At 38.0% G+C, this 26,843-nt stretch overlaps 1 protein-coding gene across 16 annotated transcripts; it reads right to left on the bottom strand.

The window, feature by feature from the left end:
* Window positions 1,043–18,681, bottom strand: LOC109715849 (VAN3-binding protein-like). 16 transcript variants are annotated; one of them, XM_020241058.1, is made up of 10 exons: window positions 18,635–18,681; window positions 18,098–18,192; window positions 17,409–17,486; window positions 17,013–17,192; window positions 16,610–16,732; window positions 16,185–16,253; window positions 15,288–15,696; window positions 14,552–14,662; window positions 14,057–14,161; window positions 1,043–1,711 (listed from the first exon to the last, which is right to left on the bottom strand). In XM_020241058.1, exons 3-10 carry the CDS (start codon window positions 17,481–17,483, stop codon window positions 1,524–1,526), a joined length of 1,260 nt encoding a protein of 419 aa, XP_020096647.1. In that variant the 5' UTR covers window positions 17,484–17,486; window positions 18,098–18,192; window positions 18,635–18,681; the 3' UTR covers window positions 1,043–1,523. The 16 variants fall into 16 exon arrangements, with proteins under 16 accessions (XP_020096647.1, XP_020096646.1, XP_020096640.1 ...); XM_020241057.1 differs by lacking the exon at window positions 18,635–18,681 and adding an exon at window positions 18,369–18,611; XM_020241050.1 differs by having other exon boundaries at window positions 1,044–1,711; window positions 17,409–17,560.

Genomic DNA, 26,843 nt, shown 5'->3' with positions numbered 1-26,843 from the left:
AATTTTTATAGAATGTGATTGTCTATGTTAACTTAATAAGTTTTAATCAATTATAATTATTAAATTTGATAAAAAAAATGAGAGAATCGTTTAAATTTTTAAAGTTTGATTTACATATTAAAATTAAATAAATTGAAAATTTTAAATGTATCCATTAATAAATTGAAGAATTGTTGAAAAATATAAAAATATTATATATATCTACTTATTTATTTTATAAATAGTAAGTTTAAATGATTAATAAAATTATACAATTATTTTATGCATAGCTTTATATTACCAAACAGAACAACCGTAACTGCAGCAGTTGCAATTGTATAAAACCAAACAAAGTAAGTGTAGTTACAACTATAACATTTGCAACTGTATATATTTCCAACTATACTGTTTCTACAACTACATCCAACCAAATAGCCCCTTAGTATCGCATGTTGTGGAATTTGTATTCATCTTTTTGCCGGATTTTTTGTTGGGTTCTATAGCCTTTTGTATTTGTTGTTCTAATATGCATATAGCGTCTGTTATGCCTGGATGTGGCACATGACACCAATCTTTTCATATTTTTTTCTTCACTTTCTTCCCCGGGATTGACATGGCGCTGGCACGACGCATTACATATTTTTAGCAACCCTTTAAATGATTAGGATCTAATTGCAACTAAATAAAGAGGTTTAGGACTTGCTTGCTGAAATGCTAAAATATATAAACCACATGATCTTAAAGTTATATATTTTGCGAACCACAAAATAGTATGCTGTAGTATTTTACCAGCCTATATTTTTCACATAGTTGTTGTTTGTAAAATGTATCACTTCACTACCATAGAATTATAAATTTTAACACTTTAGTATCTTACTATATATACAGCAGGTTCTTATGGTGAAATTAAGAAAAAACCATAGCTTAGCAAAATGAAACGTTTTGAGCCATATGGTAGCAAATTGAAAATGTGCTAAAACACAAAGGGCTAATTAAAGTTTTTCCTATAATTAATCACAACCAACAGTGGTTCAGCGGGTGAAATCACTATGGTGCTGCATCTTCTAGAAGGTAAGATCTTGATAAGCATCAGTTCTAACACTTGAAAAAGAAACCTATTTGCAGTTTGGGTACAATAATTGTTTTTAATAGATTTTTGGGTACATCAATTGGAGGAGTGACAAAATTTTTTTTGAGAAAAAATTAGCGCGCTACTTGCTTCATTCAATAAGAGACATGAACTAAGCTTACAAAGTGGAAGTAGCTTAGGCTTCTTTGGCAAAAACGGTAAGGAAAATAAAGAAATAAAACAGAAGTAAAACAAAAAAGAAAGTGAAAAGAAGATCAGAGGGCGAAAGAGGGGAGAGTAAAAAAACGCAAGTTGACGGGTTACAGGAGCGAGGTCCAGGAGTTGGACAGGGTTAAAGCTCTGTCCGAGGCTCTGACGACGTTGGGAAGATTCGAAAAGAAGACAAAGCTGTTGAGGAGTGACAAAATTAAGGTGGCACACCCTAGGATATATACATGTACCCACCCACTAGCTGCTATGTTTCAGATGGTGATTTGACAAGAGAGGGAAAAATGTTGGATCTCCAGATTCTGTATTGCTTTGGGTCTTCAAACAAGAGTTGAATGGTTCCTCCAGTGGTGCCCAAGGTAATTGCATGCACCCCATGATTCTCTTTTGAGAAAACATCTTCTTTTGTATCCTCCACTTCATTGCAGATTCTATCTGAAAATTAGAATCTTTGAATTAGCAAAAGATAAATAGAAGGAAATTTTAAGGTATTGACTACGATTAATAGTACAAATGTCAGCAAACACGTTTTTGGGCTGAAAGGTTCATGGAATTTCTTTGAATTTTTCATCTGAATCATCAGGTAATTTTAACTGTTCTTGTTACAAATATCACTGACTATAAACATGCGACTGTTGTTACTTTCCCTAAAATGCGTTCCTGTGCAATGGACACTAGCCGAAGACCCGCGCGATGCCGCGGAGAGATTATGTTTTAGTTATTTTTTAAAATATTTATTTTTTTAGACACATAATTTGATGAGTATATAAAAAAAAAAAAGTAATACGCGAAGTAAAAATTATACTTCCCACAAATCAGGTACAATACTTGACTTTGTATGAAGCACATTCATTTTAGAAACTTTACAATATTAAATAAAATTAAAATTATATAAAGTATTACCTAATTAAAATAGCAAAAGAACACAAAAGAACACACTACCAAAAAATAAAAGGTCCACAATTACTGCCTATTTATAAAAAGTAAGTCAAGTAGATGTAAACTATTTTTTTGCACTGTATTTATAAAATTTTATGATAAAAGTAGAAATTCAGTAATTTTCGTGTCTAGACTTTTTTTTTTTTATATATTATAGATTGTTTTTATCAAATTAGATTTTAATTTTGTTACATTAATTATTAAAAAATAGGTTTGGTTCATAAAACGAATTTTTAGATTTGGTGTAAGCAAAAAAAATTAAAAAAGGTGTGTGTGTGTGTGTGTGTGTGTGTGTATTCAAATATCTCATCACTAATAAGCAATAAGTTGTAAGAGAAAAATATATCTCATCACTGTTGTAAGAGAAAAATTATCTTATACACTGATTGCATAATTATGTTTTTGCACTGTATTTATGAAATTTTATCATAAAAGTAAAAAATTAACAAATTTTTGTATCTAAACTTTTTATATATTATAGATTACATTAATTAAATTAGATTTTTAATTTTATTATATTAATTATTAAAAAAAAAAGGTTTGGTTTATGCAAAAAAATTTTAGACTTGGTGCAGGTTAAAAAAAAAAAAAAAGGTATTTAGAGAGAAAGGGGGGAATAGGGAAAGTCGGTGGGCCCACTATCCCCCCCAAAGCGAGGAAAGCGCGTACATTTTATGGGTTTACCTTTCATGTATTGTATAAGATTGTGAAATCTAAATTCAAGACTCTACATGACACAAGCTTGTGGTTTGGCCCAATTAGAACTTCTGCAGAAATACTTTTTGAGTAAGTGACAAAGGCTTCGTTTGGAATTGCAGGAAAATTGCGTTACGTGCGGTGAGAAAGTACGTTGGAAAAATACCCTGTTTATTTTTGTACGTAATATTGCGTTCTGCATATCGTCATGAGTCAGTTACGATATATATTTGCGGTCCCACCGGAGAACGCAAAAGCATATCCCTATATGATTTTTCCTCAACTCCATTTTATCTAATAGCGTTAGATAGATCACAATACCAAACTAAGCCAAAGAAGGACCGCCAATTTGTTAAAATCTCTTCCACTACTTCTCAATGCAAAAAAAAAAAAAAAAAAAAAAAAAAAAAAAAAAGTTTGGAGCTTCTGCTTTTCGCATCGAAAAGCTTTTGTTGCCATAGAAAAAAGAAACTTACGAATAATGTGTAACGAAATAACGATATTCGCTGATTTGGAACTCACTACCTCAATTAGTGGATCAAGAAGACCACTATGCCAAGATGTTACTACACTAGAGAGGAAGAACAAGAATAATGGAGAACAAGAAACAAAACTTTCTCTAAATTAAAATATATAAAAGGATTCTCACATTACATAAGCTAAGTTCAAAACGTATAAAATATTATTAAGTTCACATGTTCCCATAAAGTACATGCATGCTGTTCACATAAATCAAGATAATTGGTGGGCTCAAGAGATTAGTGTCTGCCGCGAACGAATCGGCCCGGTCGTAGGGTATTTCTAAGGCGAGTGGTCATTCATGGTAGAGGTTAAGTTTGTTTAAATTTTGATTTTGAAATCAAGATTATAGGTTCATGACATCTAACAGACTCAAGAATCTGCTGTTAATTACCCCGCACTTTCGGTGTTAAGGAACCCTCGATTAAGAGGCCAAATATAAATGCTGATAATAAAAGAGACAAAACAGGCAAATAAAATTTTATTGATATGATTTGCCGTATACATGGCTTAAGCAGGGGCATACCGCCACTGTACATGAATTTTTCAATTTAGCGAACTGGTGGTTGATTGAAGTTTTGATGACATGGCGGTCGGGTTCACCTTGGTTGTATATTCCAAGGTGGAGATGTGACTAGACCTCAAGTATATGTATTGAGGTGGGTCGAACTAGATCCTAAGTATATGTGTTAAGACCTAGTCGATATTAAACTCTATGTATTAGAGTCTAATTGGCTCTAAGTATATGTCTTAGAGTCTGATTATATTCACCTTGTTGTATGTTCCAAGGTGGAGATGTGACCAGACCTCAAGTATATGTATTGAGGTGGGTCGAATTTGATATTACCCGATAGTGGCTAATTCCTGAGTGTATGTATCAGGATTAGCCGAGTTTTCACTCTAGTTATATGTGCTAGAATGAAGATCTGACTACGCCCCAAGTTTATGTATTAGGGGTAATCGGATTTGAGCTCTAAGTATATGTATTAGAGCTCGATCGGGTAAGAATTTCACTCTAGGTGGATATACTAGAGCAAAAGGCTGACTAGACCCTAAGTATACGTGTTAGGACTAGTCGAGCATGGTTTGACTTCCACTCTAGGTATATGTGCTAGAGCAAAAGACTGACTAGACCCTAAGTATATGTGTTAGGGTTAGTCGAGCATGGCTTGACTTCCACTCTAGGTATATGTGCTAGAGCAAAAGACTGACTAGACCCTAAGTATATTGGCTAGGGTTAGTCGACCATGGTTTGACTTTCACTCTAGGTATATGTGTTAGAGCAAAAGACTGACTAGACCCTAAGTATATGGGTTAGGACTAGTCGGATGAACTCTAAGTATATGTGTTAGAGTTCGATTTGAATTTGGGTTTAGTTTAACGACGTTTCGGTCGTTTGAGTTTGGGTTTAGTTTAGCGACGTTTCGGTCGTTTAGATTTGAGAGGCTTTGGATTTTGGGGTTTTATTTGTGGACTTTGGGTTTTGGGATTTATTTGTGGACTTTGGGTTTTGGGATTTATTTGTGGACTTTGGGTTTTGGGATTTATTTGTGGATTTTGGTTTTGGGATTTATTTGTGGACTTTGGTTTTGAAATTTATTTGTGGACTTTGGTTTTGGAATTTATTTGTGGACTTTAGGTTTGGGTTGGCTTAAAACCTCTTGTATTTGATTTAGGATGAACCGTTATGTTTTGGTTCGGGACCCATCAGGACTTGGTTTGAGTTGGGCGACCTTACGTTTGTTTGGTCGCTTTGGATTCGGTTTGGGTTGAACCGTTATGCTTTGGTTCGAGACCCATCAAGACTTGGTTTGGGTTGAACCGTTATGCTTTGGTTCGAGACCCATCAAGACTTGGTTTGGGTTGAACCGTTATGCTTTGGTTCGGGATCCATCAAGACTTGGTTTGAGTTGGGCGACCTTAAGTTCATTTGGTCGTTTTGGATTTGGTTTGGGTTGAACCGTTATGCTTTGGTTCGAGACCCATCAAGAATTGGTTTGGGTTGAACCGTTATGCTTTGGTTCGGGACCCATCAAGACTTGGTTTGAGTTGGGCGGCCTTAAGTTCATTTGGTCGCTTTGGATTTAGTTTGGGTTAAACCGTTATGCTTTGGTTCCAGACTTATCAAGACTTGGTTTGGGTTGAACCGTTATGCTTTGGTTCGGGATCCATCAAGACTTGGTTTGAGTTAGACGACCTTAAGTTCATTTGGTCGCTTTGGATTTGATTTGGATTGAACCGTTATACTTTGATTCGAGACCCATCAAGACTTGGTTTGGGTTGAACCGTTATGCTTTGGTTCGGGAACCATCAAGACTTGGTTTGAGTTGGATTCTTTACGGCTGAGTTCGGATCGGACCCACTTCGGTTTGAGTCAGATCCTCTACGACTTGGTTCAGACGGGATCCGATTCGGTTCAGTATGGATCGGATCGACTTTAGTTCAAGTTGAATCCTGTTCAGTTCGGTTCAGACAGGATCCGGTTTGGTTCGGATCCGGTTCGGTTCAGTTTGGATCGGATTCACTTTAGTTCAAGTTGAATCCCGTTCGGCTCGGTTTAGATAGGATCTGGTTTGGTTCGGATTCGGTTCGGTTCAGTTCTGATCAGATTCGCTTTGGTTTAAGTTGAATCCTGTTCAGTTCGGTTCAGACAGGATCTGGTTCGGTTCGGATCTGGTTCTGTTCAGTTCCGATCGAACCCTCCTCGGTTCGAGTTGGATTCTTTACGGTTGGGTTCGAATCGGACCCACTTCGGTTCAAGTCGGATCCTCTACGGCTTGGTTTGGATTGGACCCGCTTCAATTCGAGTCGAATCCTTCATGATTTGGTTCGGATCGGACCACTTCGGTTCGGGTCGGATCCTTCATGGCTTGGTTTGGATCGGACCCACTTCAATTCGAGTCGAATCCTTCATGGTTTGGTTCGGATCGGACCACTTCGGTTCGGGTCGGATCCTTCATGGTTTGGTTCGGATCGGACCCACTTCAATTGGAGTCGAATCCTTCATGATTTGGTTTGGATCGGACCCACTTCAATTCGAGTCGAATCCTTTATGGCTTGGCTCGGATCGGATCCACTTTGGTTCAAGTCGAATCCCTCATGATTTGGTTCGGACTGAATCTGGTTCGGTTTAGTTCAGATTGGATCCACTTCGGTTCAAGTCGAATCTTTTGTGGTTTGGTTCAGATCGGAACCACTTTGGTTCAAGTTGAATCCTTTATGGTTCGGTTCGGACCGGATCCACTTCGGTTCAAGTCAAATGGTTTGGTTCGGGTTGGATCCACTTCACTTTGGTTCGAGTTGAATCTTCTATATGGTTCGCTCAAATCAGAACCGCTTCGGTTCGAGTCAAATCCTTCCTGATTTGGTTCAAGTCGGATCTACATCGGATCAAGTTGAATCCATTTGGTTTGGTTCGGATCGGATCCACTTCGGTTCGAGTCGAACCCTTCCTGGTTCGGTTCGGATCGGATCCATTTCGGTTTAAGTTGAATGCTTTATGGTTTGGTTCGAATCGGCTCCACTTCGATTCGAGTCGAATGCTTCCTGGTTCGGTTCGGATCGAATCCACTTTGGTTCAAGTTGACTCCTTCCTAGTTCGGTTCAAGTCGGATCCTTTCCGGCTCGGTTCAGATCAGATCCACTTAGGTTCGAGTCGGATCCATTTGGTTCGGTTCGGATCGGATCTGCTCCGGTTCGAGTCGAACCATTCCTGGTTTGGTTCGAATCAGATCCATTTCGGTTTAAGTTGAATGCTTTATGGTTTGGTTCGAACCGACTTCACTTCGGTTCGAGTCGAATCCTTTATGGCTTGGTTCAGACCGGATCCGGTTCGATTTGAATCCGATTCAGTTCAGTTTGGTTCGGATCCACTTTGGTTCAAGTCAAACTAGCTTGTAGTTTGATTTGGTTCAGTTAATGTCTTTAATGGTTCAATTAGACTCATTGATTAGACTTGATCGGCTTATCATCCGATTTGATTTGTCATTATGGTTTGGTTGACTCAAGTCAAGCCTATTACGAAGACGCCGACCCGGTTTAATTAGCTAGACTCGGGTCAAGCCTATTACGAAGACGGCGACCCGGTTTAATGAACCGAACTCGGGTCAAGCCTATCACGAAGACGACGACCCGGTTTAATTGAATCGAACTCGGGTCAAGCCTATCACGGAGACGGCGACCCGGTTTAATTAGCCGAATTCGGGTCAAGCCTATCACGAAGACGGCGATCCGGTTTAATTAACCGAACCCGGGTCAAGCCTATCACGAAGACGGCGACCCGGTTTAATTAACCGGACTCGGGTCAAACCTATCACGAAGACGGTGACCCGGTTTAATTAATCAAACCCGGGTCAAGCCTATCACAAAGACGGTGACCCGGTTTAATGAACTGAACCCGGGTCAAGCCTATCACGAAGACGGCGACCCGATTTAATTAACCGAACTCGGGTCAAGCCTATCTCAAAGACGGCGACCCGGTTTAATGCACCGAACTCGGGTCAAGCCTATCATGAAGACGGCAACCCGGTTTAATGAACCGAACTCGGGTCAAGCCTATCACAAAGATGGCGACCCGGTTTAATGCACCGAACTCGGGTAAAGCCTATCACAAAGACGGCGACCCGATTTATGTCAAATTTGATCTAGCCTATCATAAAGACGGCGATCCAAATATTTATTTATTATCTTATTTTATTTTATTATCATTTTTTTTTTTAGAGATTTGAGCGTGTCGAGCCTATCACGAAGACGGCCACACAATCAAATCGGTTGGAGGTTCATCGTCAGTCATTCGCACGTTCATGTAGATCTTTCGCCGATGTTTGGGGGACGAGTGCTTAGTGAATACGCGCGCACGATATGGTACTGATCCAATGCCGGATTTGAGCGGGTCGACCTATCACGAAGACCGTCGTGTTGATCAAACCAGCAAAAGGATCATTACTATACCGTTTGCACAGATACACCAATATATCGTCGTTGGAGAAAAAGAAGAAAGAGGCCACGAGGCGTGCTTCTACCCCATTGTCGTTGTCGAAGTCGTCATTGGAGAAGAAGAAGAAAGAGGCCATAAGGCCTCATTCGACGTTGTTGTTGTTGTTGTTGTTGAAGTTGCCATTAAGTCGTCGCTGCCGCCGCCGTCATCGTGCCTTCAACTCTCTTTGTTTTCGCTTTCTTTTTTCTCTTTTTTTTTTCGTTGGCCTGAGAGAGGAGGGACCCCAACCCCTCTCTCTCTCTGTGTACGAACCAGAGAGAGGAAGAGGCGGTGCCCCTCCTGAGGCCTATTTTATTATTTTTCTGTCTCTCTTTTCTCTTTTTTTTATTTTCGTTCTTCCCCTCTACAAAGATCCATTTTTGAATTCTGTGGTCCAATTTATAGTGATTTTAGGACCTCTTCATTTTGAAAAATAATTCAAAAATTTTTGAAGATAAGGCAACAATATTTTCTTTATCTCTTTCCTTGTTAATATCTAATCCTCTAAGAAAAGTAGTAATTAAANGTTTTTTTTTTTTATTTCCTCCTCTCCCTCCAAGAGATTCATTTTGAATTCTATTGTCCAATTTATAGTGATATTAGGACCTATTCACTTTAGGAAATAATTCAAAAATTTTTGAAGATAAGGCAATAATATTTTCCTTATCTCTTTCCTTGTTAATACTTAGTCATCTAAGGAAAGAAATAATCAAATCGCAATTTAATTTCTTTCCTTTCATATTCTCAATTTGAATTTGAATTTGAATCTTTTCATCTCAAACAAAATATTTTCTCAATTTGAATTTGAATTTTTTTTTATCTCAAACAATTAATTAGCTCCTGAGTCAAGTATAGGAATGTGAAAGGGTGTAAAAGGTTGAAAAGTATCGTATACTTATGAATAGTTGTTGAAGGTTGAAAGGGTAGATGAAAGTCAACATACATGCATGGAGAATTTTGGGCTATGTGAGTTGCATGAGGATGTTATGAGAACGCATGCAAAACATGAGGATGTTGTGAGAACACATGCAAAACATAATTTACTTAAACAAAAGATGAAAACAAAAAATTCACTTCAAAATTTAACACTCCCCCTTAAAGTGAATTTTTGGAAACAAGTCCGAGCTTTCACGAAGTAGTTCAAATGGTCCTTTAGAAAGTGATTTGGTGAAGATATCCGCACAATTGTCTTTGCTTTGAACTTCTATCATAGGAATGATATTTTAAAGAACTTTCTTGCTGATGAAGTGATGCTTGATCTCAATATGCTTTGAGCGCGCATGACAAACTGGATTGATTGCAAATTTTAGCGTGCTTTGATTGTCACCATGAATTGTAGTCGGAAAAGAAATTGATGAATGAATATCTTCGACCAACCGCCACAACCAAACGAATTCTTGAGCAGCCAATGATGATACCTTGTATTCGGCCTCCATAGTAGAGAGCGACACCAAGTCTTGTTTCTTGCTGCACCAAGAGATAGCTGCTAAGCCACATGAAAATACATAGCCTAATGTAGATCGTCGATCATCTAAATCCCCTCCTAAGTCGGCATCCCCATAACCTTGCAATATAAAAGAAACTCCATTCCTGAAAAGTAAGCTAAAATCAAGAGTAGAATTAACATATTGTAATATCCGCTTTACCGCTTCGAGGTGAGGCTTCCTTAGAGATTGCATATAGTGACTCACAAGACCAACAGCAAATGCAATGTCTGATCTTGTTATATTCAAATAAATAAGACTTCCAACAAGTGCCTGATATGGTTGAGGATTCAAGAGAAGTCTGTCTTCTTCTCGTCATAACTTTATATTGGTATCAAGTGGAGTGGAGCACCGCTTCGTCCTTATTATACCAAACCTCCCAACAATTTTTTGAGCATAGCCTTTTTGATGCAAGAAGTTTCCATTCTCCACTTTCTCCACTTCCAACCCAAGAAAATGGTGATGCTCACCTAAGTCCTTCATTTCGAACCAAATAGAGAGCTCGGCTCAAAGTATTGCAACTTCTCCATCATTATTGTTGGTGACGATCATGTCATCCACATACAGGAGAACAATAATGTGCAAGTTTCCAACTTTCTTGATAAATAAGCTAGAATCGAAATTAGAAACAAGATAATGGTACGGATGAAGAATGGTATGATGCGAACCGGTAGCGAACATCAAAGTAATTGCACTTCACAATTTTTCTTTGTGAACATATACATCAAAGTAATTGCACTTCATCTTGATGATCTTCATTATCATGGCTCCCCCTTGGACTTCGTTTCCTCTCCAAAATGGAAACCAAAGTGGGCGAAGTAGGAGCACTAGAAAGAACTTGCATGCTTTTGCTTACTTGAGGCACCGTCTCTACTTGTGCATGGTTCGTCACCCCCATTGTAGAAGTGGATTGAGAAGAATAGTAAGAAGATAAGTTGTCAACACCACATCTCTTGAGACTACAATTTTTTTAGTCTCCGGTTCCATGTATTTCTATCCTTTCTTTTTCTCATCATAGCCAATAAATATGCACCTCTTAGCTTCAGGTTCAAGCTTGACTTTTAAGTCACCTGGAACATGAACATAACAAGTAGAGCCAAAAACATTAAAGTTCTTAAAATTAGGTTTCTCACCCCATATCAACTCACAAGAAGACTTGAAGTTGGTTGGACATAAAGGCACACGATTTATCACATATGCCGTGCACGCCATACCCTCTACCCAAATGGCTTTGGGTAAATTCTTCGCATGTAACCAAGATTTACATGTCTCCACGAGATGCCGAATCTTTCTCTCTTCGACTCCATTTTGTTGAGGACTGTAGGCACAAGAAAGCTCACGTTTGATTCCTTGTTGGCGGCAAAAAGAGAAAAACTCATTTGAAGTGAACTCGCTGCCGTTGTTGGTACGCAAGCATTTGATCTTGCGATTGAGCACACCTTCAATGGTCTCTTTGAACTCTATGAATTTAGGAAATACCTCGAACTTTTTCTTGACAAAATACACCAAGTATATCTTATAAAATCATCAACAAATAATATCATGTAACGAGAGCCTGAATAAGAAGGTGTCAAAATAGGACCCATCGAATCACTATGGATAAGATCCAAGGGAGCTTTACTCTTAGTGACAGACTTACCAAACGGACGGCGATGTGCCTTTCCATATTGACATCCTTCACATTATTCACCACTACCAAAGGTAGCAAGATTGGGTAAACCATTCAGCAAATTTTTTGACACCATAACCTTGAGCTTATCCATACTAAGGTGTCTCAATCTTGCATTCCATATAGCAACCCCATCATTTATTTTCATCTTATCAATATAAGAACAAGAAATAGAAACAAATAAAACAAATGAATTATTTACACTTGCACCGATATGAACTACTTCCGCTTGCAAGTTGGTGATGTTCTTTAGAAACTTCACATCTTTAGGCCCGAACAAGACGTAGTGTCCCGCGTCCACAACATTTGCAGTGGAGAAAAGGTTCTTCTTCATCCCAGGCACATGATAGACGCTATTGAGAGTGATAGGATTGCCGTCTTTGCTGCCTTTAATAGTAATAGGAACTTCAAGTTCCGCTGAGTGAATTGTGTTATCCATTGTAATAATAGCATCATTACCTTCATGTCGTCGAAAGCTAAAGAACTTAGAGTCGTTGCCGGTAAGATAATGACCGCATCAGGAATCCACGATCCAATCTTCTTCATAACTAATAGAAGTTGAAGCTCCAATAGTAGAAGTCTCCGCCATGAAGCAATTTCCCTAATCTTCCACTTCATGAGAGCCGGTACATTTGTTGGCAACGTTTTTTCCTTCAACTTGACTCGGAGTTCTTCTTGATATGGCCTAGCTTGCCATATTGATAGCACTTGATCACTTTCTTCCACTTCCTCTCGCCATTAGAAGTAAACTCTCTATCTTTCTTCTGATCTTTCTTCTTCTCCTCTTTGTTGTGACCTTTCTTATTTCCGACAAACAAGACGTCCCCATTGCCCCCCGAAACAAAACACCCAACCATTTGTTGAGGGAGAGGGACTCTTGTGAAGTAAGAGAGTTCTCAAACTCTACCAAAGAAGGTTATCGTTGCCACCCCTAAGATAACATATCTTGTTGAGACCGCGGATAATGTAATGTTTCATCCGCGCCGCGCCTCCGAAATAAGCTCGTTTGGATCCAACACCAAAATTTCCGAACAAAGATTTTTGACCTTTAAGAAATATTGGGAGATAGAGAGATCACCTTGAATGCTATTAGCTAATTCATTCTCAAGTAGTTGTAGCCAAGCACTATTCTTTTTATTCATCAACCCGTCTAGAGTCTCCTAAATTTCTCGCGCTAACTTGCACTCAATAATGTGCTCGAACAAGTCATGAGAGATGGACCACTTCAAGATAAACTCTACCTTCACATTTAAAGTCCTCAATCTCTTCAAGGCCTCCCTGTTCTCAAGAGTATTTGCTGGAGCCTATCAAAATCCATCACCGACGACATCCCAAAGGTCTACACCAATGAGGTATGACTCCAAACACGACTTCCAAACTTTGTAGTTGGATTGGACGAGAATCTCCACCCCGAGTCTAACAACTCAACCACTTGCCTCCATCTTCCATGCCGTCTTCTTCTCTAAGGGAAGTCTTGCAATGCACCGTCACATCTGTCGAGGCTTTGATACTATGTAACGAAATAGCGAGATCCATTGATTTGGAACTCACTACCTCAATTAATGGATCAAGAAGACCACTAGCCCAATATGATACCACACTAGAGAGGAAGAACAAGAATAATGGAGAACAAGAAACAACTTTCTCTAAATTAAAATAAAAGGATTCTCACACTACATAAGCTAAGTCCAAAAGGTGATGAAATATTACTAAGTTTTCGTGTTCTCATAAAGTGCATGCATGATGTTCACATAAACCAAGATAATTGGTGGGTTCAAGAGATTAGCTCTTGAGTCAAAGGATAGGAATGTGAAAGGATGTATAAGGCTCGAGAGTGTGATATACTTATATATGAATGGTTGTTGAAGGTTGGAAGGTGTCGATGAAAGTCAACATGTATGCATGAAGAATTTTGTGCTATTTGAGTTGCATGAGGATGTTATGAGAACACATGCAAAAACATAATTTACTTAAACAAAAGATGAAAACAAAAAAGCATTTTAAAATTTAACATAATGTAGGTCTTTGGCCCCTATTTGTGGTCTTTGGCCCCCTGTTGGGAAGCGCGGTATGACACGCAATGAGTTTTTTTATACATCGGCGAAAAGCATCATTAGCTATACTTTTCAAAAATATTGTGCAGTACTGCGGTGCGCTACGTTGGTAGGGCTACGCATTGCTGGTGAAATAGACCCGATATAACCAAAATACTTTATTTATGAAGCTTTTTATCCTTTCTATATGAGAGTGTCTGTTTCAGAAGTCGAGCCAAATAGGAATATACTATGCTTGGACTCGTGTATATAATTTATGAGAGAACTTTAACATAAAGTAGAGAAAAAATAATTAGTAATCTATATGAATCCAATCCTAGCCTGATTGTCTTCAAGCTTACTATGGTTCAGAGTCATGAATTAAATATGGATCTATGACCATTATTCCAATGTCTAATAAAGAATAGTTCTATTAGAATAAAATGAGTATATTCATGAACTTACACTCCTCATACGTGGTAAAAGCACCATGTAGATGTTTCTTCCCCAACCTCAACATCACTCTATCATTCTTGAGGTATATTGATACCATCCTTAGTTGGACCCTCCCTGTAAATATGTATATAAAAAAAAAAAACATGATGCAGTAAAGAGGAAGAAAACAATGAAAACATTTTTTTTTTTTGATTAAAATGAAAACATTTTTCATTTCAGTTCATTTTTCATTTCAGTTCATTTTTTTCCTTTTCCGCAATTTTGGATTAAAAATATCCTTGCACTGCACAGAATCAGAATGCCATTTACATTAGCTCTAATCGATAAATTTATCATTAAGTAGATCAAGGTTATGTTAATTTATGAAAGGATATTTTAGTTCAAACTTGCAAAAATGAAGAAAATGGGTTAAATGACAAAATTGGAAAAAAAAAAGAAAAAGAAGGGAAACAAGCTAGTTCAATTGTCTGTTTGCAAAAAGCCTAAGTTTTCCCATTTCCTTACCCTCCGGTGTTCGAACGGGAAGTCGAGCACCTCTCTGAAGGATTTTACGGTCCTCTGAGGCATAACTCCTACTAGTTGTCCTCGGTTCAAGTGCTGCAGCTCCTCTTAAGCCTAGGAAAAAGAGGAAAAAAACATAAACACAATGATGAGTTCATGTTAATTTCCGAATAATAGAGGTTAATCACGGGCAATTAGAGTAACTTAGTTTATTTCTTTAGCCTGCTTAACCTCCTTACCAGACTTTTCATAAGGAAAAGAATTGAGCAAGTTGTCAATTCTCTCTTGAAGTTTGTTTCTCAAAGAATTAAATCCTTCCGTCAGTCTACCGTCATATAATGATTTTGTAAATTTGCATAACCATCATCATTGAAATTGTAACATCAAGGAACTGTGAAATAAACGAACACTAACAGCAGAATACTCAAGTTACAATCTTGTTGAGATGTCAACATATATGCCCTTTGCAAAGCTATCTTTATAAATATAACACCGCGAAAGCTGAATTTTCGTATATGCCTTTCGAAATCTTAATTTTGTACAAACTTAACACTCCACCTATAAAGTTTGTGACTTCTGATTTACAATACGCGTACTTTTCTACGAAACTATACTTTCAAGGGGGGATACATGGATATTCAGATTTTAAAATTGTTCAAATTGGAACTCCAAGAAGAGTATAAAGAAAATCAGGGTCAAATTTTGAGAAACAAATTTGAGAGTAATCCTCAGAACTTACATGTTGCAGCAGCTGCAGTCAATGTGAGGACATCGGTTGCGGTTTGAGTTTCTAGACCCGTGTTGACAACTGATGCAACATGGGCTCGAGCCGCTCCGACTGACTCAGCTGCCTCGGCGCACACGGTAGCAATTAAGGCGGCAGCAGAAGCGACCACTGTGCTCATTTTGTCCCAGTCCCCTCCCCCGCCATTTCTTGCCATAAGCAAACTGTTTGAGTTCACCGGTTCCATACTACAATTTGCCACTATCCCAGCGACTGCTGCAGCCAGTCTTGCGACAGAAAGTGCAGCATGGACTTGAGCTACATGCAGTCTTACTTCTTCTTTCTTCCTTCTTCTGTATCCTCTAGAAAAGCCGGTTAGAAGCACTCCCCCTTTAAGCCATGATTTCATTTGCTCTATGTTAAGCTGTTCAGCCAAAATTGAAGTTAGTGCTTGTCTGCATCTGGCATTTGGAACGATTTCTCTACTTAGAAAGAAGTAGCTTCTGAAATCCTAAAGCCAAATGCTTTAATACGAAGCATATGCTTCTGCTGCAACAAGAAGTTGCTAAGGAGAATAAACAAAATTAAAAGAGAGCTACTGGTTCTTCTTTGAATGACTATGTTTAAAAAGCGCTGATGCAAAATCTCCATCCGGCCTGCGACTGCTGCATCTTCACCAATGCAAAAGTAGAAGCAAGTCACACAACTTTTAGGTTCCGATAGCAGAAGCTCCAAGTTATAGATCCAGCTTTCCACTCCGGAGGAAAGCCGTTCCTATGATCTTGATGAAAAAAAGTTGCCATGACTTCCAACAGCTTCATAAAATCACTCCAGTAAAATCTCAATCAGGCCAATTATTGTAGGACAAGGAAAAGAAGCCAATCAAATATCTTGAAGATTATTTTTCATTACCCAATCAGTGTGGATTATTTTGTGCTTTTGAGGAGCTGAATGCTGAGCCTTCCCTCTTGAATGCACTGTCTGTTAAGAACTAGAAATAATGAGACATTTAGCTTAGACTCTGCCTTTCAAGACTGCACAGTTTTAAGGTCTGTTTGCATAAGGACCCCCACAAATATGCGAAATCATGCGAAATTAAACCTTTCAAAGTTCGAAATTATGCCTCTGCCCTTGGAAACCTTACTTATTTACGCAAATGCCCCGATGAGTATCGATGCCAGTGAATACAATTGCAGGGCAAGCAAGCAAATACCAATATTGCAGGGGTATTTATGTAATTTCATAAAATATATTTGAAGGGGGCATACAAGCAAAAGGAGTACCTTATAATTTTTTATTTTAATACTAGCATATTGGTATTTAAGTGCATGTTATACCCATATTTGGTCTACTCTCTGTGTAGAACCTGCATTGAGATTGACCTTGTTCTTCTTTAATTGCTCTTCTTCCCCATCACTATTTTCTTCTGGTCTTCCATCTTCACAGCATGGCATTGCACTCTACAAGAAGAAAATAAGGCTACACTTGTGAGTGTTGCTCTTAGCTTTTGTGTTCCTCCATAATTTACTAGTCGTTTTGAAGAAACAGTATGATTTATTTTTGCCGACTGCTTTCGTTCATCGCAGCCGTACATTTTCAGAAAACTCACTTTTCATTTATATTTGTATTGTCATTAGAAAAGTTTATAAGACATTAGAAAACTCGCTACTGTCGAGGTTCAAAAAAATTTTTTTTAAAAAAGAGGAAAACCAGAAGAAAATTGCTAGTTTTAGTACATACATTCGAAGAAAGTAATTGAAAGAAGTCATAAGAAGAAGGGCTCCAAGTCCTGGAGAGGAACTCCATTGCCTTCTGAGGACTACTTGGTAATTCCAAAGGGCGACAACATTTCGAGACCTCTAAATTCTCCTTGTATAACTCGGCGGGCTTTCGATCGCCGATCTCTTCGATTCTGTCATTCTATGACAAAGCGAAGGTACATTAAAAAGCATATTCAAAGGATTCCGCAAAATGTTTTCTGTATCTACTAATGACTCGAAAACAAAGAGATAAATTATAAGCGGTTAAAATGCCATATGTTGGAAATCTTATGTACTCTGCTGTTTGTTTCACAATTTCCTTTATTATTTTGAATTGGAAAGCCTAAAACTAATGTAGAAATGTAGATACACTCACTGCTGCGTAGGCCGCCAAAGGGCGTCTTCTACGAAATGACAGTCTTCCGAATATCGATCTTCTTGATTGCTCCATCTGCTAACCAGATAGGATCATTCATACAGCCTTCAAGATCTGTGGATAATAAAGCTTGACTGCAAACTATTATGCATCTATTGCATTGTTTTCAGCCAGTAAATTGCTTATTAAGAAGACATAAAGTTGATGTTCCCCATAGAAAAGCCAGATCAAAAAGTCCACATTCACAATTTTTGCTTATTGTTGCTTGCTTTTCTGAGTGGAATATCTAATGCAGCACAAACAACAGTACAGCATCACTAACATCACAGCACACCTGTGAGAAATTAGGGGCTGAAAAGATCAAGTTGCTTCACCCTTTCTTCAGAGAATTTGTCTCTTAGTCCTAGTGCAACTAGGAAAGCATCTAGAAGTAATTGAAAGAGAGGCAAAATTAATCTCTAAGGGGACCATGCACCCAACAAAGGATGGTGGAGAATGGCCTCTCATGCAATCACCACTTGAAAAAGCCAACATCATTATATATGATTTCCTAATAAGGAAGCTCTCATTGGTGTGTACTTACTTTATGACAAGCTAAAAGCTAAAAGAAAACCAATGCATAATCACTTGTGATGTGTATAAAAGAAAAAAAGAAAAAAAAGAAGCACAACAATAAAGGGCTCACTTACTTAAAGTGGAAGGCCTCTTGATGCCTGGAATTCCCGAGCTTGACTTGTTATTGCGAACTGAGCTTATATAGGCATTCCAAAAGGAGAAGGCATTCCTTGAACCAAGAGACATGCTCATTTATTATTGATTAAAATAGTATTTGTGAGAACTTATTCTACCAAGGAAGTATATGCAACCTAGCTAACACTCTATTTACTTAATTATTAGCTTTATGGGACTAGACTTGTACTGAAGTTTAGTTACCTGTACTAAAGTTTAGTTCTAACTTACTAACTAATGATGACTACAACTAGTAGTACTGCGGTTTTAGTAGCAGTGAACCCAAGGTTTACTTCTCATGTTCCTGTAACCTCACTGGCTCAGAATATTCTCAGTATTTCGAACAGTAAGCATCCTCTTACTCCCTCAGTTTTCTATTCATTCTTCTCATGGAACTGCTTTGCAGGCACCAAGGAGAGAAAAAGTATAGTTTAGCGCCCCGAAGGAAATACAATTACAATTAAATCTACATGGCTAAGTTGCAGGAGGAAACTCACTAATAGATATTGCGATGTTCGCTTTATTCTCCTAGAGTATTAAAGCCTACTAGTTAAATAAGCCCCTTAAACTAAAAGACTCAATAAATTTATAGGGGGTTTTCCTACGTTTAATCCAACCAACATATAAAAAATAGATATATAATTAATCTTTGGTTATTCCTAGTGACACCGTTCCTGAAGTTGATGGATGAAGCCATTAATCACTTAATAAATGTTCGTTTTGAAATAAGTGTGTCCCTTCGTTTTTCTATAATTGTCTTTTCGTTTTCTTAAAATGAGTTATGATAGTCTAGAATTATGTGCGTTTTTCTATAATTGTCTTTTCGTTTTCTTAAAATGAGTTATGATAGTCTAGATTTGTGTGCGTCTTTTAGTATTCCTAAAAGTGCCTTTTAGTTTCTCTATGAAATTAAAGAGTACATTAATGTGTAGAGAAGATGAAGGGTCATTTGAGAGCCTATAAATATGTAATGATTTTATAATGAAAAGTCAAGTCAAGTTGAGTTGAAGTTTCTACTTTTATTTGAGAAGAAGGATTTCTTCTTGCTCCTATCTCTTAGGTGGATTTCCTGTGAGAGAAGAGTGTTGCTCAACCATTGTGTTGGTGGATTCCGCATAGTGGTGAGTGTGCTTGAGTTCGACGTGGTGGATTCTACGGCGGGTCGAGTATTTATCGTGTTATATTTGTCCTATCTCCGCGTTCCCTCTAAGTTCCGGCGTCAGATTGGTATCAGAGCTCTAGGTTCAAGATGGCTAACAACCGAAGGCGTGGTCCACGCGTGGAGGATCCCGCAACGCGTGAGCGAGATTTACAAGATGTTGAGAGGGCAGATGAGTTGCGGAGACAAGTGCGACTTCTTGAGGAGCGACTTGCTCGCTTTGAAGTTTTGGAACATGGCGACTCTCGTCATGGTTCAGAACAAGAAGACGAGGAGAATATCAACCCATTTCATAATGCTCGTAGACGGGCACCTAGTGAGGAAGGTTCTCTACATCGACAACCTCGGAGAAACAATGAGTTTCGCCGAGACCTCGGCATCAAAGTTAATATTCCTGAGTTCGAAGGGAGGATGCAACATGATGAGTTCATTGATTGGCTTCACACTGTGGAGCGAATTTTTGAATATGAAGATGTACCCGAGCACTACAAAGTAAAGCTTGTNTTGCTCCTATCTCTTAGGTGGATTTCCTGTGAGAGAAGAGTGTTGCTCAACCATTGTGTTGGTGGATTCCGCATAGTGGTGAGTGTGCTCGAGTTCGACGTGGTGGATTCTACGGCGGGTCGAGTATTTATCGTGTTATATTTGTCCTATCTCCGCGTTCCTTCTAAGTTCCGGCATCACCTAGAACATTTAACTCCAAATCTTTATGTAATATCTTACGTAGTCTCTTGAAGTATTTTACAATATCGAAAACTTAGCACTACACCAAGATCTGAAGAACTCTTTCGTGCACAGTTTGTGCATATATATCAAATGTTTCTTTTCACATCCATCGGCGCGATCATCCAATTAGAAGCCCACCACATGAACAACGAAAGAACTTCTGCACTAAGCAAATAATAGGATAGCTGCAACTTTAAGCATGGCACAAAATTAGTAAAGCCACGTTAAGTTTTAATAAGCACATTATATGGATCGATAGCATTTTAAATAGATAATTATGTGGATTGAAGCCTCACGAACACAGCGGTTAAAGCGGAACCACGTGGTTGTGCTCCCTAAACAACACGCGGCTCAAAGCTCTTCCATAACCAAAAATCCAAGTCCCGGAGTCTTCATAAGAGCCAAAGATTCTGAGGACCACCATAGATACAGTATTGATAAAGATAGTGAAAGCTGAGTCAAACCTCACAGGTTGTAGCATTACTTAGTTGGTGAAGCTATGAACTAAAATTTTGGAAAGGAAGTAAACTTTTTAACCAATATTCAATGAATCAACCGTAACTATATTTGCTCAGAAAAGAAATGTTAATGCTTGACACTAACATTTAGAATAGGTAACAGGGAGATTTACAGCTTGAAATTTACTGAAAATTTGTGGTAGTCAACTCGTAAAATTATATGCAGATACAAAAAATTGTTTTGAGACTAAGTTTTGAATTTTGTATTCGTGCCAAATTCTCCTTAAAGAATAAAGTCTTCACCAAGCTACCAGATAACAGATAAAATCTACGCACTTTGTAGCAAACATAGTTCAACTTTTACTTATAAATCTCTTCTGATAGAACAGTCGCCATCTTATTTTAGTTTGACTTCATTTTTATTTGGGAACATATGTGGCATTTCCTAGTATATTTTGTAATGATTTGCAAAATAAAGCAAAGCGTTTTATACCTTGTTTAAGAAGAAAGAAGAGTAAAGAAAAAAAAAATTGAGCAGCACGAGTCTTTGGCATCAAGTTATCATCATTGCATACTTGTTAAACATGTACAAAATAAATAGATGATTTTGATCAATTTTTTTTACAATTTATGTACAAGATCTGTTTAAAATTATACCGGTGAAAATTTGTTTAAAAAAAGAAGTCAGTACCATTGGTTACTAGTAAGTAACGTGAAAACTTTTTGTTGTAGATTTCAGTTAGTATGCTTCCGTGTGGAGAAGCTGTATATCAGGGACTAAAAAAAATTTTTGTGCGGCCCAATCCCTGGCCCAACTTCACAAGCTGAAACAGGCTGTCAATGAGGCCCGATTCCAGCACTTCTATGGAAGAAGAAGAATTATAAAACTACTGCCATAAGTAATAAAAAACTGCTAAGGGTTATGAGCAACTCTTGGGCCTTGCATTTATGCGGGCTCATTACTATGTAATAATGAGTAATTTAATGTAGGCTTAGTGAGTGAGTTATGGTGGGCTAGATTTATTGTATTTAGACCTATACATTGTGAGAATGGCTAAGGCCGAAGACACAAGAGGGAGTGTGTTATAATTCTATTTTTCTAAATAGTTGAGAGTACATAGTTTTTTTTGGATAACCTATGTCTCTCTCTTTTTCTCTTTTGCACATGTAGTCATAGGACGCGGAGGTCTAAACTAACAACCAGGTGGGCGCTACACAGGCTTTGCAAGCAAAAACGTTAAGGCCGTGACAGTTGGTATCGGGGCCGATTCGAGTAAGAAATCATGTCCCAAGGTTTAAAGCAAGGTTTTAAGTGCCGCCCGTGTCGGGCGGCACGGGNGTGTGTTATAATTCTATTTTTCTAAATAGTTGAGAGTACATAGTTTTTTTTGGATAACCTATGTCTCTCTCTTTTTCTCTTTTGCACATGTAGTCATAGGACGCGGAGGTCTAAACTAACAACCAGGTGGGCGCTACACAGGCTTTGCAAGCAAAAACGTTAAGGCCGTGACAGTTGGTATCGGGGCCGATTCGAGTAAGAAATCATGTCCCAAGGTTTAAAGCAAGGTTTTAAGTGCCGCCCGTGCCGGGCGGCACGGGGGCGTGCCGTACCGTGCCCCCAAGAAGGGGGCACGGTACAGGGGGGGTCTCGGACCCCCCCTCTGTCTCACGGCACGCACATGCGTGCCGCTCGAGACAAAGCGGCACGCAGGTGCGTGCCGGCGGCATGTACCGTGCGTGCCGCTTTTTTCTTCTTTTTTTTTTTCCTTTTTGGCTTTTTTTTTGGCTTTTTCTTTTTTCTTTTGTTCTCTGGGGTATCGAGTCCCCCTCGGACCACTTATATTGTCTTTTTAATTGACATATCCGATCCATACTGTGGGGGGCAAAGCCCCTCGCACCCCCCTCGGATGTCAGTGGTGGGCTACGGGCTCGGGCCTGTCGGCCCGAGTCCTCTGCTTCCACCACAGACATTCATTTTTTCTTCGCAAAATATTTTTTTCAAAATTTGTCGCACCGCGAAGCTTTCAGTGAATCAAGAGAACAAAAATCGATCTCCTAAACAAATTTTGATAAGATATTTTTAAAAAGAACAAAAAATATGGATGTAATATCGGGAATATATTTCTTTCTCACAATACCAGCAATATTTACATCAATATTGTCAAATAAATCTTGTATCTTCACATGACAATATGCCATATAATCAAACGCGACAATCTATGTCAAATTAAGCAGTCATCTCTATATAAAGATGTAAATTTAAATAATTATTATACTTGTGAATTTTATTATTGTATTTTAATTTCTATTCTACATCAGGTATAGTTGTATTTTACTTACAAAAAGCTTACATGCATGTTAATTAATGAGTATAGTAAGGTATATATAGTAAATATTCATTATTATTTATTTAAATATTTCAAAATAACATTATAAGAGTTTATTGGGAACAAAAAATAAATAATGCGTGCAAAAGGTGACAGTTAGGAGGTCATTTGTGTATCTATCGACGGAAGGTGCCACGTGTTTGTGCCACGCAGCGTGCTGTGCGTACTTAGCAGAGCTGCTAGGACATAACGTCACGCCCCGTGCGGCACTTTAACTTGGTTTAAATGGATTGTGCACGGGGCTGCCGTATTTCCTACACCCGGTACGACTAGGCAAGGTTTAAAGTGTGTGGCACGGATGGGCGTGCCTCTGTCTGACTGGCAGAGTACTGTACGGAAGCTTGCGCTGCGACCATGATACGTTGAGTTGCCGATGGATACGCATGCATCCATAATGGACGCTTTGGCACGGATTATTTGTTTTTTTGTTTCAAAATGTTATAAATTATTGTATGACAGATTAATAAAAAAAATTATGAATATTTGCTATGTATAGTTTATTATACTCATCAATTAACATACTTGTAAGCTTTCTTGTATATAAAGTACAACTATATCTGATGCAGAATAGAATTTTTTACAGGTTAGAATTTTTAAAATGTAAAGACATCTTTTTTTCTTTTTTCTTTTGACCATATTATAGTCTTTCTTTTATCTATCAAAAAAATTAAGCGATAAATTATATGACAAATAAATTAAATAAATTTAAGTATCAATTAATTTAATTTAACTTTTAATTTTATCGGCATTTTCAATTTTCTAACGCAAAAATAAAATTTATGTTTGATGTGTCTTAAATTTTATTTATGGAGTTCGATTTTGTTTCCCTAATTTGGCAAAAGTTTCACGGTGCGACAAATTTTGATAAAATAATTTTTGAAAAAAAAATGGATGTCTGTGGTGAAAGCGGAGGGATTGGATATGTAAATTAAAAATTTGCCCTATATTGATAAACAAAAAAAATTAAATTATAATTTTTTTGACTTGCCTAATAAATAGATTTTCGATTTGTAATATTTTTTGGGGTTGTAGGGTACCCAGAATGCTTCGGGTACCCCAAAAAATAAAAAGAAAAGAAAAAAAGCAAAAAGCAAAAAAAATTTTTTTGCACAGTGCTGGCACGGCACTGTGCCGCGGCATGCATCACCGTGCCGCTCTGTCTCGTGCGGCACGGTCCAGCGTGCCGCGGCACGGAGGGGGGTCTGAGACCCTCCCTGTTCCGTGCCCCTTTCTTGGTGGCACGCACGGTGCGGCACAGCCGGCACTTCAATCCTTGCGCACAGGCATACTTGCGTGCCGACACGTGGCACGCTTGCGTGCCGATAGTACGCATAACCTCCTACCGGCACGCCTTGGCACAGACTTATTTCAGTTTTTTTTGGTTCCAATAAACTCTTATAATGTTATTTTGAAAGATTTAAATAAATAATTATGAATATTTGTTATGTATACCTTACTATACTCATCAATTAACATGCATGTGAGTTTTTTTGTAAGTAAAGTACAACTACACCTGATGCAGAATAGAAATTAAAATACAATAATAAAATTCGCAAGTACAATAATTATTTAAATTTACATCTTTACATAAAGATGACTGCTTAATTCCACATATTTCGTCGCGCTTGATCATATGACATATTGTTATCTACAGATATAAGATTTATTTGACAATGTTGATATAAGTTTTGCTGGTATTGTGAGAAAGTCATATATTCCTGATATATCTCATTGTATTGTCAGAGATAATCTGCATATTCAACTGGATCGTGGACATAATGGACAACAGTCATTTGTGGCATATAGACTGAAACATCATAAGGATATGGATTGTATGGAATAGAAGAACCATAATGTGAATATGCATATGTATCAGTGGACGTAAATTCGCCGTATGAGCTTTCACTATGTAATGGGATGGATTGGGATTCACTCTTTGTGCCATAAATTTATGCATCATAATCACAAATTCCTCCATATAGGCCATGTTGATATGAGGGATGCGATGATATTGAAGTATTATCAAAACTGTGTGTGTAAAGTATCATCCCTTCGTGGATGTCTAGTTGATATTACCTCCAAACCTTCTGTCATCTCCCCATAATCTTGTTGTGAAGACCTCTTATCTTTTTAACAGTCATATACCACTCCGAATGTTTGACGTGGTCGAGACCCATGATCACCATCTTAAGTGGCATGCGTGAAGTTTTACTCTTTAATAAATATAAGACCACCCCCACTCTCCTGTTGTGTTGGTGGAATGAAGTCGCCACCATCTTCACTGCTATCAGTGGTATCATCATCATCATTACATTCATCTTTAGACTGGTAATCCAGAATCTGTTGGTGTCGATGTATCACTATCATCATCTTGTGGGAATGCATCAGCTGCATCTAATGGATTCATCGAGGTCATACTTTTTTTACTCTTATCACTTCGGACTGTCGTTGAAAGCCTCTTTGCAGTATAAGACGTTATCTCCTTTCCAGATTGACTCTGAGTATGACGTGGACGACCATATCCAGGTCCTTGCATAAGACGTTCAAATTCTGAATCAGAGTCATGTGCAGGATTTTGGGATTCTTCGTCCAAAGCTGTTTGTTCTTGCACATTATCTTGAGACCTTCCATTGTTCTCGTTAGCCCATCTTTCAACATCACTAATTTCTGCTTCATCAATAATTATTCTGAATGGTCGTAATGGATCTCTAGGCTCATCGAGTAATGGGTCCTCTTGATTGTCGCTATTTTGTAGCCAATCAAGTATGAGATCTAATTCATCATTGATAAAGCTTGCATCCAAGGGATCATAAGTTTTTAATTCCTTTTCCTATCATACTCCTCTTGCATACATCTTAAATGGAGCTTTATATTATAGTGGACATAAACTAGCTTCTCTAATCGATCGTACGCTAATCGATTACGCACTTTGGTATGTATCAGTGCGAATGTGCTCCAGTTACGTTCACATCCACTAGACATTGTCGTTTGAGATAAAACACTCACAGCAATCTTTTTTAAATGCTTTGCTGATCCACCATATTGTATCCACCACTCAGCTGTATAATTAAAAGTTAAAAATATATCAAATAAGATTTCTCGTTAGCTGTAAACCGTCTAAATTATGGAGTTACTTACTGGGATTAGTATTTTGTCTTCCGTTAATTGCACCTACTTCACCAAAAGTTTTAAAGGATTCACGAAATATTTTTTCCTTTATTATGATAGTATAATAATCAGCAATCAGCATATTAACATCTAGCAAATTAATAATACACTGAAAAAATATTATACCTCACTTATGGCAAGAGCAGCAAGTGTTGGATCCCTCTCCAATCTATTGATAACGTTTCATAATGCCTTCAACAATTCATCATCAAATCCAAGATTATAACGATGATGGTACGACGGATTAAAATAATAACCCATCATTAAAAAAGAAATCACTCCATTAACAATACAAGACTACCAATGAACAATCAGTAATAAATAGTTTTGTTATAATTTATAACGTACCAGCTAGGTGTAGATCCCGGCTCATCTGCACGTCCCAATGTCTGTCAATAATTTTTAAATAAGATTGACACCGCAGCGGATTATTTTTTAATATTATCTTTAGCTATCCTCAGTTTATAATAGACATGTCCCATTTGAGGTTTTTTTTCCTGATCCACTAAATGGAGGACCACATATAGCATCTCCACAATATCAACAATCTCTTTCACATAATTTCAAAACTTAGCAGACAGAATTATTTGCTCAATCGATTTTCCATCAGCTGTGAGAGGGATCCAAAGCAAAAGGGAAAAGAAAAAAAAGCAAAAAAAAAAGAAAAAAACCCATCAACTAGCGGCACGAGGGCCCGTGCAACTTTGTCTCGTGTGGTACGGGCCCTCGTGCCACGGCACGGAGAGGGGTTCGAGACCCTCTGTATTGTGCCCTTTTCTTGGGGGCACGGTACGGCACGGGGGGCACG

This window comes from Ananas comosus, linkage group 9 (assembly GCF_001540865.1).
Source record: "Ananas comosus cultivar F153 linkage group 9, ASM154086v1, whole genome shotgun sequence".
Classification (NCBI taxonomy): domain Eukaryota; kingdom Viridiplantae; phylum Streptophyta; class Magnoliopsida; order Poales; family Bromeliaceae; genus Ananas; species Ananas comosus.
The sequence above is the reverse complement of the archived record's forward strand: the minus strand, read 5'-3'. Positions and strand labels throughout refer to the sequence as shown.